We start from the raw sequence: 19,708 nt of genomic DNA, 5'->3' as shown, positions 1-19,708 counted from the left end.
TCATAATCAGATTACTAGTTTCTTATCATCGTCCATGGATTTGGTGGTTTTCTTGGTTGATTTAGCTATTAATTTATCATCAAAGGCAAAAGGCAAAAACTTTCGATTGCCAAAGCCAATTCCGATTTACAGAGGAAAAACACTACCGTCATGTGTTTGTGCATGGTAGGTGTTTGCTTTGGGCACCCAAAAGTGCCTTCGTATGGAGCCGATGCAATGCGCCTATATGACCGAAACGACCAGACTTAAGCCTAAGGGGACTCAGACCATAAACAGGATTAATTCGACCCAGCCATCCGTAGACAGAATGCATCTGGTCTCGATGCCGCAATCGAAGGCTCATTTCTTCGCGTCGCAAGCATCTCGTACTTACAAGATGAGCGCGTCGCGCCACACTTCTCACTGCGCTCATTTGTGATAACAACGCGGGGTCTGTCCTCGTGTTGGATGGACCGACCGAATGGACATTTCTGGGACTCCTTAAGCATCCAAATATCCATCAAAAACCAATGACGGTAACTGCAAGCACGGTGGATTTAGACAAGCAGGGGGAGTCAAATAAACTGTTCCTGGCCGTAAGATTCAAACGGCGCAAGGCTCTCGAGCCACCCCATCATCACTTAATATAGGCAGGCCTTGAAAAATAGCAAGTTATTAAATCCATACACAACCTTTACGTGCACATGCCTGTGAGAGAGAGAGAGATCGCATCGCCTAGCTTTGGGTGTCGAGTAACCGACTCTCGAGCATCTTTAACAGTTATATAAATTTGGTCGATGAGAACATAATATTAGAATGACAAATCAAGAAGCAGCTACAAAAGTTTTGCTTCACATTACAAACCAATCAGGACAAAAGAAGAAAAAAGATTTACATCTCATGCAAGTCAAATGCCAGAAGCTAAGGACTGGAAAATAGTTTTTTTTGCTCCTACATTATGGTTTTTCAATTCTCTTATCGTTCCCTCTTCTGGGCTACAATTGATGTTTAGCAGAAAAAAACTTTCCACAATGTCATATCCTTTGCTTCACCCTTCTCCCATTGGCATCGCTGCCGTCGAGAATGCCTTCATTTCCGTGACTGGAGACAATCATTGATTGCTCGCTCGCTCTTGCCACATACTCCAAGAGTTCGGTCAAGACTGAGGGACAGCTCTCCTTCAAGTACTCGAAACCGTCCGTTTGCATCACAGCTGAGAAACAGATTGGACAACCTCCCGTCAATCACATAGCCATTCAAATCAAACAATCAACTAAAAGGCGAAAAAAGCCACAAGTTAATCAGAGATTAAAATGGTTTTGCGAGAAACAAATCGAACCTAAAAGCTAGATCAATTTTCCTTTTTATTAGCCCTTCTGAAGGGCTTGCGGTTCATTCTTACATCAACAAAAGGCCTTTAGGGAACTATTGAAGCTATTGAAAGATTACCAACTACTGATGCTAATGAAGGTTACAGGCTTTCTGCTAGACACGAAGACAACAAATACAGTTATATAGTGTACCTAGAGCGAAGCATTCCCCAACTTTGATAGGTATAGCATTGCAAGCAAATAGAACAAAGAGCTCGCCTTTTGTTTCTATTAGAGCTCGCCTTTTGTTTCTATTAGATTCGTGAGCTTGTTAAGTAGTGGGAACAAAGTACCCAACCCAATGGCCAGGTTCTTTCAGCAAAATCAGTAAGGAAAAAAGACCGCATATTTCAAATTATGTTGCTTGACCATAAAAGACGAGCAAATCGAACTCCGAAAAATTGTTCTTCCATGGTGACCCAGCTACCCTACATTCTTCTCACTAATTTTAAACAGTGCTTACTACACAGAGGATCGTACCAATTATGTTTAATCCGCACCAGAAAAGTCAAATAGAAACCTAATCAATCCTTACAGGAAAGAGTATTAGGTGCTTCTGGGGTCACTTTTTCCCTCTCACAGGTGGTATTTTGTACCCTACTAATAAGAGACATATTTATGGTCAGGGACATGATTGTAAGAGCATTTCTCATCCTCCACGCAAACTTTTAAACCAACCATTTCAGGAAATCTATGACCAAGTTTTATATCACAGTTTATCCTAATAACAATCCCCTATTGACCGTTTGCCTATCCAACTTTTGCCAGCCAACTTTAAGTCATCCAGAAGAATGAAGGTGCGGTAAAATCATCATCCAATTAAACCGCATGAAACGGTAAATTTCAGAAAGGATATCTACAACGAACTTCCACAGAACACATGCTAGGGAACATCAATCGATTCGTTTACAAAAGAAGAGACAAAGAATATCCAAAGTATGCTGCATACTTTGTCGCAAGAGAAACCATCATCTGCATCGACTTATGATAAAAAGTCATAGGGGACTATAGAAATAGTTAGAAGAAAAAAACTTACCCCTCAGATTTTCAGGCATTGCCACAAATCTGAGACACACGGCTTTCAATTGAAAACAGTGGTGCTGCTCTGCCAATGCCAAGGTAGTTGCTACGGTATTTATGGCAACATCCTGACAAAGATTGGCCTCACATAGCAGCCTCAGTCTATCAAGGCCATACCTATCTGCTGCTGCAAGTAAATGCTGAGACATCAAAGTTGATGCCCACTTTGAATCCAGACCAGTAAGCTCTTGAAGATCAGGCAGAGAATCAAAGTATATAAAATGAAGCAATGCCTGCAAATTATACAGTTCAGTTATCAAGACTTTTGCCAATGGAGAACCAGTTCATGTAACCAATAGATAAACTTTAGTGATACAGTCAAGCACTTCAAAGAGATAATCACTAAGCAACACAACCCTCCAGCTCCAGGTTAGTCCGGCAAAACAATAAAAAAATTGAGATAACACACAGATCTCATGCTAATGCTACAATTATGAAGTTCAGACTTTTAACAGCATCAGTTCTAACTTGTTTTAGCCTGAAGTTTTCTAATTAAAAAAATCTAAGTAACTGGCCCATATCCAAGGGGCATTCACAGAAAATATGGTCAATTTGTCATGACATCTTCACAAGAAAATTTTTTCAAAATCGGCGGACATGCATTTTTCCCCATCATTTTGATAGTTGTAATCGGCTAAAATCATAGCAAATTGAACGGCAATGATGATAATCACGGAACTGAGGTGGTTGCAATGGTGGTGCCCCCGTAGCATATGGCAGCTGCTGCTGCTACCAGCCAATTGATAATAATAGTGGAAGTATGTACAATGTTATGGTGGCAATAACCACTTACAAGTGCCAAGCTAGCAGCTGACTAAATATCAATGGTGACTGTCCATGTCAATAGTAACGGTTGCTTCCATAGTAATTCAGAACATGTACAAGGACAAAAGGAAAGAAAGACAAACAAACAAAAAGAAAGAGAAAAAAAAATCTAGTACATCAGAATTGTACAAGGACAAAATGAACGAAACAAACAAACAAAACAGATAAAAATCACATGACTACATGGGATCAGAACAAGGTTACCAAAGCCTATCCATTGTGGAAGTAAGCAAAGATTCTGAACCCTCAAACAATCTTAGTATCCATATGGAGGACAATTAAAAGAGGTTCAGATCAAGCTGAAGCCAATGCTGTCAAGCTAAGAAAATTCCTAAAAATATTCATCCCGAAGGAAAGGCTTTCGGTTTTCAGATTATGCAATCTTCATATTCGGATGGCAAAAGTCGCATTTTCCTTTAATAATTCCTCACTTTGCCGAATATCATTCTTCTTCATAGAGACTAAGAAAAAGATGATCGACATCAGATCTCCAAAATGTGCTACAGTGCAACTAATATAAAGCCAAAGAACATCAGTAGTATACACAGTGGCAACACCAAGGAGAACTGAAAAACAACTAACCTAGAAATCATTAATAAAAGAAAAGATCAATTCTTACATAATTCTCATGGAGCATAAAAGACTTACAATAGCAATTGGGTTGATACACAGTAGTGATATAAGCCCTATGCTATCACCACATCAAAATTAGATTTTTTTCTACTAGCATAGGAATGAATTTAGACCATAAAAGAAACTTTCCTTTAAAGGACAAAGACAAACTTAATTGTAGCAGATCAAATCATGAACCATGTAGACAATGGGCGAATTTTTTTACCACATAAAATGACTTCCCTCAAGCGTACTTTATTTGGCCATTTATCAATTTACAATCACTTAAAGCAAGACTACCCGGGTTCTCCAAGCAATTTTTGTATTATATCCATCGCATGAGAAAAGGGAAGTCCTAAGATACACAATTTCCCATGATGAAGTATTTGATACATCTAAACTTAAAGAATATAGGGACTGAGTAGCGTCCAGACATGGAGGAAGTAAGTTAAGAGACCACAAAGACCACACAAGAGGAAAGGGGGAAGGGGAAGGGGGGTGTTGCTCGTGTTGCCCATCAATGAGAAAGCAAAACCTTCAAGGACACTGTATACCTCAGAATATTTCCTTGACTTAATATATCTGAAAAAGACCACACAGTACATTTCACCGTTCACTCAGTAAAAATAACCACCATATTCATTATTTAACTCTTGTAAAGCCTTTTCTGAAAAAGAAATAGCCACTTTTGATTGCTAAATCTTTACCCAATAGCACTTAAAGACTTTAGCCACCTATATTAATATCACTAAGCTTGACCAACAAAGACAACACACAAATAATTCCTAAGTTTGACAAAAATTAGCTGACATCACTGAATAGATGTGATGATGCTATATGTGAGGGGAAAACTGGAGTAGACTCAACCTAGGACATTATCCAATTAACAATGAATAAGCAGAATCTAGATGCGCAAAGCAGATAAACAAACTCAAACAAATTCCATGACAAAGAAGACAGATGAAGGGGGCAACGTTAGACCTTGAAAACTGATGGCTCCATGTCTTCAACTCTTATAAGCTTCGTATTCTGATCTTTCATCGGACCATAAAGTTGGGCCCTGAATACAGGGGATCGAGCAGCAAGTACCAGCTTGTGAGCAGCAAAAACTTCACCATCTACTTCAAAACTTACATCAGCTCCTTTCCCACTGTCCAAAAGCTTGCCAAAATCTTGACCTATACTAGAAGGAGGTACAGGTATGGAGAAAATCTTCGGTCCTTCTGTATGTGATCTAACAACGCCAACAATACAATGTACTGAAAGAGTATCATCTTTGAGGTAGTCTGATGTCTCGAGAACACTTCGCTTGAAAAATCTTTTGTAGCCCCTACAGCAATTAGTGAAGATAGGTCATCAAACACTAGATACTTAGACTTACCAAATATTAGATGAAAGATAACACAAATGAAATTTGAGAAACAAAAAATTGCATCCACTGAACAAACAATATCATTTTGAAAGTGTTATGTCAAACCTAACAAGTATGGCAACTAGGTGATCTATCATTGAAAAATCACAATCAATGACCCTGATTTCCCATTTGACAGCCTCATGGCAAACCTATTCAACAATCAGATACAGCTGGTTGAAGTATTATATAAATCGCAACAAATTCAGGAATCGGGTCTTTACTTGCATCTCTATATCAATCCAGTTGCCCCCAAAAAGCACCAAATTAACACTATGAACTTGCAGTGTTATGTGGCGGTAAAGAGATACAAAAGTTTACTACCTTAAATTTACTAGGGAGATGAAAAATGAGAGTCTACACAGCCAGCAAAATGAAATGCCAACGCCACATGTTTAGAGGATACATGCTTCATAAGGGCCTAGCAGATATCAAATGGGACACGTAGAATAGACTATCAGAAAACTTTAATAGACTATCGAACAATTTCAACGGTTCCAGCAACTATTTGAATCAATGAGCCCACCCGAAAATTCACAACTCACCTCGGCTATGCATCTAATCGTCCCACCAAGTAAACTTCTTCACAGGCGCAAGCTTACCTCAATAGAGTGATTGTCAATAACTGTCCAACACTCTTGCAACAAAAAATAACAACTTATCCTAACACATACAGCAAGCTGTACGCAGTCCATAGGTAATATGTTTGTACCAGTACCAACTTCAACCGTTCAAGCTCTCTAGAAGCTCCAAATCCAGTTAACCAATAGCTTCATCTTTCTATTCCACCATACATGTGTTTTTACATCAAAATACCAGCTCGCATCATATGTACTCCTAAAAGCTTCTTGTGTGACACAAATTTGGACTGTCATTAGAAATCACCAATCTGCCAGTCCAACAATTATTTTCTGAAAGGACTAGCAAGAGATGACGTTCCGGCAAAAGGCCCCAATCATGGAATAAAGCTCAACAGGCAGCCTAAAAGGTCAAGCTCGCAAAGACCTCTGACCCTTAATGAAGTAACTATCCCGGCAGTACACTAAATACCTACTCTTCCAACAGTACACTACACGAGATTCTCGTCACTCATGTCATACATCAATTGCTAACATTCCTAAGAAAAATTCTGATTGTTGTAAAAACAGAGTAAATCAACTATAAATAAGAATTCCAGACGCATCCATAAATATAATGCAATATGTAATGAACGCGACTGAATAATTTAGCAGCTGAACAAACACAAACAGAACATGCTGGAAAAACCCATGTATAAGAGACAAGCCTACATAAAACCCTCAATCATGCCCCCGAAAACGACCAAACCACCGGATTCTCACACAATATAACAAAATTGCAAATCCAGGCAAAAGGGTTTCGAATGAGAACAAAGAGACCAAAATCCGAAAAGCACGCACCACATGCTACCGCGGTATTTAAGAGTGTAAGGCCCGCTCTCGAGCGTCCGCCCAAAATGGCTGTGCACTTTGTGCCTCTCCTTCCCGCTCTGATCCAACAGCGTCAACTCGAAGAGCGCCCTCACGTCGGATCCCTCGCTCGCCAGCGCGATGAACAAGGACACGTACGCCGCATTGTCCTCGACGCTCTTCCCGTCCGGGTAGAAATAGATCGCCCACTGGTAACCCCCTACGGTGAACGTGTCGGACGCCTTGTACTTGCCGATCCCGATCCCCTTCGACAGCGAGTACCCGTTGATCTGGAAGTGGTGGGAGCCATTGATGGTGTCGGTGATCGACGTCGATGAGGACGAGGAGGAGGGAGAAGACGAAGAGGCCTTCGCGGTGTCGTCCGGGACCTTACCCATGCAAAGGAATTCCCACGAACCGAGGCTCGGATGCCGCGGACCCCAAGCGACGGACCCTCTGTCGGAGAAATGGGGAATCCGGTCGGGGAGCCCCAGTTCCGGCGCGATTCGAAGTGGGGCGGGGGAATGGGATCGGCGGGGAGGGGATTCGCCGGCGGGGAGGGAGGATTTCGCCGGCGAGGAAATCTAGGGTTTGGGGATTTGGAGGAGGGGAATTTTGCGATTTCGGGGGGGGTAGGGGATTTGGGTAGGGTTTCGTCTGATTGCGAGAGAGAAAATGGAGGTGATGAAACGACTCTGCGTTGGATGACGTGGTTCGGGGGGGCGTCGTTTATTTATATTGTGAAGTCTTTTGTGGCATGTGGTAGAGAAAGGAGCACTTGAGGTACGACGACTTAAAGAGGAAAAAGGGAAAATGGTCACTCCAAGAGAAAAATTATACGTGGCCCAAATGACTTTACTATATATATATATTACATGGCATAAGAAAATATGTCGTGGAGACCTTTTGCTTTCTTTTGGGGACTTTTTTACTGCAACCAAGGACACCAAATTTGATGGTTCAGCTCTAAAATGATATGTTGATACATAGATTCGCTGCAACATAAAATCAATCCTGGCACGTGATTATTACGATGGCACGAGGATAAACGGGATTCATAGTCGTTTCCTATTACAAATTTCATTACTCATATATGCATTTGGTATAAATTTGGGCGTATGTACATTGAATCTTGGTAAAGAGTGCTTGAAAGTGGCAAAATGTTTCATGAAAAGTAACCCGGAATCTCTACTTGGACGGATTGAAGAGATAGCAACAACGTCCTGTGGGTTGAGGGCCTTATGAAATTAGAGCATCTCCTTGTACAAAGTAACCCCTCAAGTCAACACATCGTTTCCTCACTGCATTTTCGAGCATAGAATCGTTGTTTTTCTAAGTATAATGATAACTAGGATAAAATTTGTCAAGGTTCCCTCCACAAGATTCTTCAGCAAATCAAGGATTGTGGAAGTGGTAACTGTGATGAAATTATAAGCATGCGCGCCTTTTTGTGAATTCATCCTATTTTCTTCTTTAGATGTTTAATTTTTTGAGATTAGATCGAGCTCTTGTTCCTTTCGATTTGGATGCGGAGAGGATGAGACCCTCGTCGGGCGGCCATCGCCACAATGGCCGCTACAGCAAGGGTCGCCGTCATTGCTGTACCAAGACCTAGCCGACCCTCACCCACATGCTCTCTCTATCTCACTACTAGTGGGCTGCAACTGTGGCGGTGTCGACGGTGGCCGTGACTATCTTCCTAATTCCGACATCACTTATTGAGACTCTCGTCGTGCCTGGACAAAGCCATCGCTACAGCAGCCGCCTTAGCTTTTGCCCTTCCCCTTCATCTTCATTTGAATGTAAACCTTTCAATTTTTGTTTTAGTTTCTTCTTTTTGAATTTTCTTTAAAAATTATTTTTTTAGGCTTTTAATAGCCACGTAAAATCCACACGTAACGTCAACATGGCACTTAGCACAAATTTACCAATCACGTCAGCATTTCTTTTCTTTTTTGAAATAAGTATGCCAGAAGTACTAAAACTTATCACAAAAGTGCAATTGAGTCTTAAAATTTGCAAAAAGTGTAATAAAGTCCTAAAACATATCAAATTGGTGCAATCGAGTCCTTCCATTAATTCAGTCTAACTTAGCTGATAAAAATACCTACATTGGTAATGACGTGACTAAAATGACGTTGTTTTAGTTGAAAACTGATTTTTAATACAAATTTTATTTTTATTAAATAAAAAGACTACTTTTTTTTTTTATAAAAGGGTGAGAATGCAGCTTTCGCCGCCTTCACCCCACCATGCACCGAGAAAGGGCTAGTTAGGGTGGGGAATGGTCGACGACCTTTGTCGACTATAGGCAAGGGCCTGCGGGTCTGCCAGTGGCAATCGTGGCCATAGCTCGGAGACCCCGCTGGCTCATCCTGACGATTGTGGGGCAACAACCCTTGCCGCCTCACCCAAGTGGACTCGTAAGCTCTCACTTGCGGTCAAGGTGGGTCACCAGCCACTAGCCGGGGCCCAAAAACCCACACCAACCATCCCCCACCCTCGATGGCCCTTCCCGGCGATGGTGGGTTGACAACCCTCGCCGTCTCTCTCTCTCTCTCTCTCTCTCTCTCTCTCTCTCTCATTTAGCTTATTTTTTTTTAATTTTGTACGAAAAATTAGATTTAGACCAAAATGACGTCGTTTTAGCCTATGTTTCGTGTTTTATTAAAGTTGGACGAAATTAACGGAATGGCTCAATTGCACCAATTTGACAAGTTACAGGACTTGATTGCATTTTTTGTAGGTTTTAGGACTCAATTACATTTTTGTGATAAGTTTTAGAACTTTCGATGCACTTGTTCATTTCATTTTTAACGGAAGGACAACTCAAGCCAAAAACATATGGCTTAGGTACCCAATTTGCCAAAAGAAAATATTGAAGGATTAAGAATTAGGGACCTCTGGCCTTTATCCTAAAACTTTACCATGAAAAAGTAGGGGTTATTAAAAGAACGATCTTGATATTATTTTGCAGATCTCTGTCCTTGAAAAAGATTTCGACGTTTTTTTGGTGATAATTTAATGGCCAAATGCAAACAAAAAGAATCGTCAATTTATATATGGAAAATAAAAATACCCTCGCTTTTCAAAAAAACAAAAAATTCCACCCGTTAACTTTTCTGTCAAAGTAAATCTAAGCAGGAGATGATATGGCAAACGGTAATTACAAATACAAACGACGCTTTAGCTGAGCAAAGTTAGAATGGTGATGTATACACCACAACGTGTGCCGAAGGAGCAAAGCTGAAGGGTAACTTGGATTCGTGACAAAACGACATCTCTTTGTATACGTTGCCATGACATGATTGACATGTCATCTGCACGCGTGATCGCCATTTACCATGTCGGCTTTGACATAAGCTTGACTGGACAAAAAAAGTTTGGCTTATAAATGAATTTAAAATAGTAAAATTTAAAATAATACGGGTGTTAAATAGGTTTCCAATTTATTTAAATCCAACACACCTTTATGACTTTCGCCCTCACTTAATCTTAAGCTCGCTTACTCCGCACTCTCACCTCAATTTAAGTATAAATATGGAGGTGTTTTAGTAATATGGTTTGAGTCAATATGTGTTTAATATGGGTCGGGTCAGATCGGATATGAGTCATTATATTGCATTGCATAGAAATGAGTTAAAATTGATTAAATGGTTCAATTTGAATCGGACAATTTTCAACCCGATCCGATCCACCCGTTTGATGGATCTATTAAATGCGTTAGGTTCTGCTTGACGACTCGTTGCCTTCATGGCAATCATGTAGTTGATTTGCTGCGGTGATGTAGACCGACAAAGTTACTTGTGATATGTGTTTGTCGTAACGAGCGAATAAGAGTGAGTAATCATAATCTCTCTTGTTTGTGTTGAAGTTCATTTTCGAAACATAGATAAGTACTTTTTCGTAACAATATCCATGTTGAAAATACATGCGTGTTATGATTGGTTCTTTGAGTTGTATAGCATCATTATCTTTAAAGCCCCGTCTACTTTATGTGCTTGAATTGGCATAAATAGATTGATTTAATTAAGATCACATACAACATTTTGAATTCATCACACAGTGATGATTTTTCAATATATCAAGTTATATGATCTCAACAACTTGTTCATAGACTTTTCCTTACTTACATGTGTTGCTGTACTTGTAAGGATCACAATTTATAGATAAGTAATAGCGGAATATGAATTGCGTAATGCAAACATTGATTACAATATTCAATCATTGAGAAAATTTTCGTAAATTTGCATTGAAAATGTAAGTTTAAAAATTCGCTATCGTGAGGAGAATCTAGGGGAAATAAGGTGAACAACGTGCAAATAACATTTCTTTAGCACTCCACCATATGATTAGCGCTCACCCAAATTACTTACAATTGGCGGCTAAACTGTCGTGCAAGTGGATAATGGACTATAAGTTTAAAAGAAGACAATCATGAAAACGTTGAAATATAATGGGCATGGAAGAAGCGGCTAGGGCGGAAAAGAAAGAGCCATTTGAGAGGGATAAGGATAGTTTTGTCTTTTAATAAAATTGAAAGCGAACAGCAAAAAGAGGAGAAAAAAATGTAAGAAATAATCTGAAATCAAGAATGAGCCAAATATTTGATATTAATCTTGATTCCGTGGGTAATTTTTGTAATTAAAAACATTTGAGTGAACACGCAAAATATAATAATGCGTTAATTTTAAGATGGCAATAGCGATTAGTGCAAGCCATTGTTTTAAGGGAAAATGCCACAAAAAATCTCAAATTATGTCACTTGTGACAAATTTACCCTGAACTTTTTTTATGACATGAAAAACCCAAACTATGCCACTTGTGACACATTTACCCCACAATACTTTGATCCATGGGCATTTTCGTCTTTTTTCGTTTTTTTTTCCTTTCTTCTCCGGCGGAAGGAAGCCAGTGAGGGCAGTCCTCGCGGGCGGTGGGTGGGGCGAGGGTGACCCTCGCCGGCGTCGGGCGAGGTGGCCCTCGCCAGATCCGGCGTCGAGCGGCGAGGGCAGCCCTCGCCCGACGCCAGCGAGGGTTGCCCTCGCCAGAGTTGGACGAGGGTCGCCCTCGCCCGACGCCGGTGAGGGTCGCCCTCGCCCAACCCACCACCGGCGAGGACCACCCTTGCCGGCTTCCCTCCGCCGGAAAAAAAAGAAAAAAAAAGAAAAAGGAAAAAGACGAAAATGTCTATGGGTCAAAGTATTGCGGGGTAAATATATCACAAATGGCATAATTTGAGGTTTTTCGTATCATAAAAAAAAGTTTAGGGTAAATTTGTCACAAGTGGCATAGTTTGAAATTTTTCGTGTCACAAAAAAAAGTTCATGATAAATATATCACAAGTGGCATAGTTTAGGATTTTTGATGGCATTTGCTCATGTTTTAATTATATAACACACACTGCACTCTGATTAGCTAATCAAGGGACGGCACTTCCTCTCCGGCCGGGCCCCACGGAGGCAAGAGATCACGTCCGCAGATCAGCCGCGCCCCCCGAAGTTGATCAACGGCGGAAGGCGGGATCATACGCGAACCAAAAACAACAAGCGAAGCGCCACGGGATCCGACCCTCTTTCCAGAAGATTCCAAGAGGGGATCGACACTCCACCCTCTTTGTCGTGTCCAGCGGCCAACCTGGAATACCGATGCTCCATCACAAACAAAAATAATAATAATAAAAAATTCTAATTTTTTCAACTCGCAAATCGCGATCAGACAATTTCCGCAATTTCTTTCATTTTTATTTTTTGTTTTTTTTTTTCCTAAAATTTTGAGGATTTTGGAGAAATCGTGAGGTCTGGTCCGAAGATGGGTAAGTCTGTGGTGCTCCGACGGAAGGAGCCAAAACGGAGGGAGGGATTTGGTTGTCGGAAAACTCCGAATTTCTGAGCCGAATCTCTCTCTCCGTCTCTCCTCCACCTCTCCTCCTCCTCCTCCTTCTCCTTCTTCTGCTCTCTCTATAGTCGGTGCGGCGATGGCCGAGCTCTGCTTCATGGCGTCGCATGGTTATCCTCCGGGGCTCGTTCTTAGTCAGGAACAGGGCGCGAGCCGAGTCATCAAGGCGAGTCTCGACTTTCTCCGGTTTCTCGATTCCCCGCTTGTGGCGGATTCGACTCGAATTGGAACGAATTGGGTTTTTGTGTGTAGGGATTGCTGAAGCGCTTTGAATAGTTTTCGGTCGGTTAATCCTCGCGTTCGCTTTGCATGTCCCACCGTGTTCTTGATTTTGTTCTGCTGTCGTCGGAGCAGCTCCGTGCTTGCTGCTCGGCGTTCGGTCTTAATTGGGTCATGGCGTTTTGGCTTTGTGACTTGTAGTTAGTTGCGGATTTTGTGAGTTTTGATGCTGCGCTGTGCACATTGTTGGCTGGTCCTGATATGTTGCTGAAATCTGGTTCTCTGGGAGATTCATCTATTTAAGATTGTCCAAAAGATAAAATTTTAACAACTCCATCTTGACCTCGATGGCTCGATGCTTAAAGCTCGGGGATTTCAGGTTTAATGAGGGTTGCGAAGTTTGCAATTAAACTGTGCTTTTTCACTGGTGTTTGCACGTTGCAAAGCTTTGTCTTTGCTGATTCTAACCTCCTCAATTGTTAGGTGGATTAGATCTACATGCAGTGATGTTTGCTCATGATTTTCTTTTGTTCTGGTTTTAGATTATCGAAATGGCCAACGTTGGTCAGGTTTCACTTCCTTGTTATTTGCATCCTGCATTCGGGGAATCTAATTATGGAAAGTGCAGGATCTTCAGCCATTTTTGCCTGGTGCTGGGACTAGACAAGACATTATAAGATTGGGATCCATGACCCTCAGTCCTAATCAATTGAAGGAGGCAGTGGAACCCCTAAATGGACTGTTTGCAGCGAAGCAGATTGATTCTGCGGAGAAAGATCCCGTGATTCTAGATTTGCTAGGTATGCACGTAATATGTAGTTGAAGATCATTTAAAAAAAAAAAAAATAATTAACGTTTTATGTCAGCTTGTCCAAAAGGAGAGAGCTTGAAATAAAGTGCTCGCAATCTTTCTGGGTATGATTTATTTCTTCATCTAAACTTGTTGATTACAAACTTCAACTCATTGATTTCATTTGATGAAAATTTCACCCTTCATGCTACAGACGCTATGAAAAATTTTCGGCCACTATTGTTTATCACCCTCACAGTTTTAAAACATCTTACCACAAAGCAACTTAAGAATCTGAATTTGAATTCATTTGCAAGTGCATGACGATAGAAGAAATCATATTATGCCACTTGAATTTGTAGAATCATAAGATTAATGGCAACTGTACTAGCAATTTGGTCATGGCACTTGCATTCTTATGGTCAGAAATTAATGGAAACTGAGTCTCAGCAGCAAATGGGGGATTGCTGTTGGGGCCAGTAGAACTGGCTAAAGTGCTGAACCATCTATATAGGTTTAGGAGATCACTCATATCAAGATATGCTGCTAAAGAGGACGATATAGCTTTTGTAGGATACGTATTGAAGTGCTGTTTGCAGTTTAAATAGGATACTTGTCATGACAGGTGATGGTCAAGTGTAATTTTTATTTATTGTGATTGCAGATGTTCACTCAGCTACTGTGCCCCTAGGCACTGGAATGGCCAAACAATCCACCATGCAGAGAGAAGTATTTGAGTTTAGCATGTCTGGATTGAGTTGTGCAGAAAAGGCTGGACTAGATATGTCTCTACGATCTGATTTAACGGGTCTTCAATCAGTGGAAACTGACATGCATCGCCTGCCCATCATTCCTTCTCTCGTCTACCCTAACTTTCAATTTTCCACTCAGAACACTCTCTCAGATTTCATGGGAGATTTGGTTCGAAATTCAAAAATAACCATTGACTCCGATGGTAGAGTCTTGATCGCTGATAGTGGGACTGAGATGAAGGATCTCCTCTCAATTGTAGCGGAGTTTTACCTATCAAGGAACTTAACTCAAGGGAGAAAGCTTTCGATGCCAGTTCCTTACTTCAGTAGGTATGACAACAACAACCTCTATGCTTAACAACGCTTTAAGAGGAGTTTTCTAAATATTGATATTATTTCCTCTTTCTTTTCTGTCCTTATAAATATGCTTGCATGCCATATGCGATGACTAGAGCTTGAACTGATACAGTGCTCTCTCTCTCTCTCTCTCTCTCTCTCTGTGGATCTTCTTTTTCACTTGAATTCACATTTACCCTCTATCATACAGTACATTTTCTTTATTCTGTTGCTTGAATCATGACAATGCATTGGTATTGGAAGTTTATAGTATGAGTACATATGCATTTATTTGCACGTCAGAGTTGGTGGTCCTTTCCTTTACTATTTGAGGCTATACTAGTGGGCTAATGAATGTTACAACTGGTAAAATTTCCAGAAAAATCTTTGAGAAACCAAGGACCAACATCCATGGGTCTTCCTTGAAGCTTGAAGCTAATGCAGTTGCTCCTGTAAAAAGGTAATTTTGTGCTGTTCTTTTAAGATTTGTAGTTTCTTTACTTTATGATTAAGTCAGAATTAGCAGTGTCATAGATATTTCTTCTGCATCACAGAGTGCAAGGTTTATATGTGTTAGTATAGTCTTTGAATAACTTATATTGATCCACATTTTCTGAGCATTGTTGTGTTGGTCAGATGACCAATGGAAACAATATTTAGTACCACAGAAAGTTTATTTGCCCTTTGTGTTTCTCATTCCTCGTGTTGTTCTTTGAATTGGTGTAGATAGTATGATAATAAGATGCTCACTTTTCCTTGCTCTCTTGTCCACGATGATGGATAGAGTTTTAATGGGGATCGTTCATAGATGTCAAACTATATGTGTGGGAAATCATGTGATTTAGCAAGAGTTGTTGATTTGAGGGATTAATTGGATTGGTTAGCCAGATTTGCTCAGCCTCATTGAGTACAAAATATAAGGTTCTGTCCATTTCCTAGTGCATATTACCATTGGACTACCTATTTTCACTCATCATAGTGGATTCAATTCCTCTTGTATTTGCCAAATGAAAAAAAGAAAAACTGCAAACACTTGCTCCAGATATTTACTTTCAGAAGGAGCAGAAGCGAGATTCGCAGCTGTGTGCATAGCTGGATTAACCAATGTGAATTAGTGTAAGCTTTGTTACCCGAAAACAATTGGTGCTAACCAGACTAGGTGCTATGGCAGTAGCAAGAGAGATCAGGTGGTGACATCTCAGAGGTTGTCACACCAATCTAGCATGTTGATCATCATTGGTTAAGCAGTCTGACACAATCATTGTTTTGAACTCTTTTTGTTGGATCTTGCCTCTCTGATTTGATTGCTGTGCTGCTTTAGTTAGAAAAAAGTCCTCACCAGTAGTTTTATTTATTATTGCATATATGAAAGAGCGTAATCCTTACTGCTTGTTTGAATGTGTTGTCATCTCTCAGTCCTGAAAAGAACAAGCTCAAGCAATTATCAAGGAAAAAGAGCAGCAGAAAAGTGAGTAGAGAGAGAGATCTGTTCAAAAGAAATTACTTCCATGCGTGCGAAAGCCTGCTATCCATCCTGGTGGACAAGAGACGGCAGGGGAAAACTGCAGTTCTTTCACTCAAGAAAGCTGGACCGGAACTTCCTGAGCTCCTGAACCAGTTCTCTGCAGGCATTGCTGGTACGGGCATTGCTGTTCTCTTTTCTATTATCTGTAAGGTGGCCTGTGGACGTGTTCCTTTATGTGCATCCAAACTCCTAAGCACCGGGTTTGGGTTTGGATTGGTTTGGTTGTCCTGTTCGGTGAATAGACTGAGGGACACGGTTGTTTACATCGGCAAAAATACTGGAAAATTGAGCTCGAATGAAGATGAGATGGTGAAGAAAGTAGATAAAAGTGTGCATGAGATTTACTTCAGGGCTGCCACTCTAATGGCTGTGGCTATGCTGAGGTTTGTGTGAGCAATGGGTTTATCACTTCCATGGAGGGAGGGTGGTTTGAGAGCATCTGGGATGCAGTCAAAAGTTGTGATTAGTGATCGAACCTGTAAATGGTGTAATTATCTTGGGTAACCAATACCATAAGTCTGTCTGGAGGGAAGGAATTTTGCTGAATTCTAAGTGATTGGGCTCAAGTGATTACATGGTAGAAAATCCAAAGCAGTCAGTTCCAACATGATCTTGAGCTCGTCGTAAAATGGTGTCGTAACCAAGATGTCATAAATTAGCTTGTGCATTAGCCAAGCTGAGTTTTGCATGGCTAGATACTTTGTGTTTAATATAGTTCTCTGTATGGTAATCTTTTCATTTGATACCAGAGTATATTGGATTTTGTGATTTTCTAATCTAATTCCATCTTGATCTGCTGGGCCACTGTAATAACGGTATTGGTGAATTGGTGATCTTGTTGGCTTGGTAAGCCAACCCGATTTTTTCCCTGCGAACACATGAGTTTTATTCTGTTACGTTACTCTCTTTCTTTCTCTTTTTAATATCTCAATCGATCTCTTTTTCTTCTTTTGAGTCGACTGCACTCGGCAACTTGTTCTTGCTTTTGGGAACCTTGCCTCTCCACTAGCTTGGAGAAGATTCAGGTCTAGTTTTTTTTTTTCTCTATGATTTTCCTCTCTTTCATTCATTTTCTTTCCCCAAAATCCTAGAACGTGAGCCAATTAATTGCTCCAGAAAACAGGATGGGTGGTTGATAGTTTTTTACCGAAGTAAATTAACGGATATCCGTACACACACCATATTTTGTTTATACTTTCTACTTTCTGGTTATTGAATTAGTAAAAGTGTCAATTATATCTAGGGTTAATACCACGAAAAACCCAAAACTGGTACATTTATAATAAATTTATCGCAAATTAATTTTTTGACCATAAAAAATCTCAAATTGGTGCACTTGTGATAAATTTACCCTAAATTAATTTTTTGACCACCAAAAACTTCAAATTAGTACACTAGTGACAAATTTACCTTCCGTTCAATTGTATTAATATCAAGAAAAATCAAAAACTAGTAAATTTGTAATAAATAGATAGTTAAAATCCTAAACTGGCACACTCGTCAACTGTCACATTTTATTTAACTTAGCAATTTAACGGTAAAATTTAACGAAAACTAACGGAGGGTAAATTTATCACAGATGTACCAGTTGGGGGTTTTTCATGGCATTAACCCCTATATCTAAGGTAAAAGAATTTGATTGTCTCTGTTGAACTATCAATTTTCTAGTTTTGGAACACAATTGAATTCGAGTTTTTCTGTTCTGTTTACCTCAAGTATACATTTATCAGTTTGCAATTCATGAAACAGTTTGGTTCAAATGCACGTGTACTAGATAGTACCTAATTTGAGGACCACAAAAAGTAGAAGTTGCCGAAAGGAAAAGAGAGAGAACAGATGCAGGGAAAGAACTGGTTCCAAACTTATTCCTACCTTAGTCGGCTCAGTTTCTAGGCTAGTTCCTATTTCTCGTCTCTCCAGCAATAGCCATTGAAAGAAAACGAACGAGTACACATTGTTGCGCTCACCAGAAAGCAATGCTCTGCTAGTCACACAGAATCTTTCAGGCCCTTGAAATAGCATGAACTTGTACGAGATGCCAAAACAAATGTCCTGTTCTTGCCTATTTTCCTCTCCCAAAAAGCACCCAAAAAAACAACTAGTCAATCACCAGCTAAAAGGGGAAATGAAGATTCTGGAGTGGAGTGTTCCCAGAAAATCCAGCTCTCATCCATCAACAGGGGAAAAGATGGCTCACTTTGTCAAAATTTCAGCAACTTATGCAGAATCCAATTCTCACCCCTCCTTTTCCATATGCTTTTCAGATGCTGCTCATGGTTTTGCCTTTGTTGAAACTGGTGTCACATTGTGTCTCACAGCTCTAAAGCTACTCTAATTCTTCATAATCCCATTGGAGTATTATTCTCCATCGTGACAGTTCTCAAATTTCTTCGTTCCGGAAAATCCACGGTCAGGAAAATCTTGGATTCAATCACGAACCGTTGAATCACTTGGAAAAGATTGATAAAGTCGAACTCTTTAGGAAAACTATCTGGGAATCTCACCTCGTATTCCCTCACGACTTATGCGCAACTTGGGGAAAATGACTTGGCTTTTCACGCAAGGATCATGAGAACTAGTCGATTAAGCAATCCTTGTCCCATTCTTTCTTCCAACCTGTCTCCTATTCCACTCCATTTGTATAAAAACTCGACGGAGTTCGGAGCTTCATGAGTTGCACTTGCTCTTCATCTCGTGATCATTTTCTTCAAAACTCAAAACTACCCTTTCTTTTTTCTCCTGTTTCTGACCGAATATGTACAAGAATGAGAAGTGTGAAAAACGTCCTTCTGAAGTATGTGAGAAGATATCCCACGCTATTCGTCGAATAGCTCGGTGTGGGCAAGCGCCCAATCCTGCACAGTTGGAGGCCGATCCATCCATTAAGGCCCTCGCCATCCAGTCAAAACCAGAAGGTGGTCATCGAACTACCTTGGTTCTTAAAAATGGAGAAGGAAAGTCCTCGACCTTGGATTTGGGAGCTAATAAACCCAAGGAGAGCACTTTGAGTGTTGATCAAGAAAGCAAGAGAAGCGGACATGATATTGACCACAGGTTCTCCGACTACATCAACAGAACATGGCTCAAGATTAGGTCAAAATCAAATGTCGGCAGAGGGAAGAATCATTCGCCTTCGAAAAATACTAGGCACGATCAGTTTGCCGATTATATTACCCGAGCCAAGAAGAAGCTCAGAACAACTTCAAGCATTGGCGGTGGTCGCTCGAAGTGAAGAGTTAAGACCCACCTAATGTTTGAAAGTGAATACTCATCTGAAGTCTCAACTTTTGATGAGAAGAGGTATGATCAGGAATAAAAGTTTCAGTTGAAAAGTTCTGATTCTTGAGTTTGCAAATGGTGGTCCTTGCCTGGATGGCATCTTTGGGGTTATGGAATGCATAAAATGGCTCAAGCTGAGCCTCTTGAATATTTACTTTTGGGATGGGTTTTTGTTTTCATCTTTTCTGTGGGAAATAATTTGTAA

General features: G+C 40.4%; 2 protein-coding genes across 3 annotated transcripts; one reads left to right on the top strand and one right to left on the bottom strand.

Moving 5' to 3' along the window:
• Window positions 1-815: 815 nt before the first annotated feature.
• LOC115673619 (BTB/POZ and MATH domain-containing protein 2-like) lies at window positions 816-7,356 on the bottom strand. The gene is made up of 4 exons (XM_030595830.2): window positions 6,696-7,356; window positions 4,848-5,196; window positions 2,386-2,662; window positions 816-1,192 (listed from the first exon to the last, which is right to left on the bottom strand). Exons 1-4 carry the CDS (start codon window positions 7,100-7,102, stop codon window positions 1,014-1,016), a joined length of 1,212 nt encoding a protein of 403 aa, XP_030451690.1. The 5' UTR covers window positions 7,103-7,356; the 3' UTR covers window positions 816-1,013.
• Window positions 7,357-12,486: 5,130 nt separating this feature from the next.
• LOC115665539 (uncharacterized) lies at window positions 12,487-17,021 on the top strand. 2 transcript variants are annotated; one of them, XM_030587413.1, is made up of 5 exons: window positions 12,487-12,768; window positions 13,459-13,621; window positions 14,276-14,693; window positions 15,079-15,159; window positions 16,116-17,021. In XM_030587413.1, exons 1-5 carry the CDS (start codon window positions 12,682-12,684, stop codon window positions 16,615-16,617), a joined length of 1,251 nt encoding a protein of 416 aa, XP_030443273.1. In that variant the 5' UTR covers window positions 12,487-12,681; the 3' UTR covers window positions 16,618-17,021. The 2 variants fall into 2 exon arrangements, with proteins under 2 accessions (XP_030443273.1, XP_030443272.1); XM_030587412.2 differs by having other exon boundaries at window positions 13,450-13,621.
• The last annotated feature ends 2,687 nt before the right edge of the window (window positions 17,022-19,708 follow it).

The sequence above is a fragment of the Syzygium oleosum genome, unplaced genomic scaffold (genome assembly GCF_021117445.2).
Source record: "Syzygium oleosum isolate NSW1041296 unplaced genomic scaffold, Sole_v2.1 Sole_v2.09, whole genome shotgun sequence".
Classification (NCBI taxonomy): domain Eukaryota; kingdom Viridiplantae; phylum Streptophyta; class Magnoliopsida; order Myrtales; family Myrtaceae; genus Syzygium; species Syzygium oleosum.
Note: the sequence above shows the minus strand (reverse complement) of the source record. Positions and strands in the feature narration are given on the sequence as shown.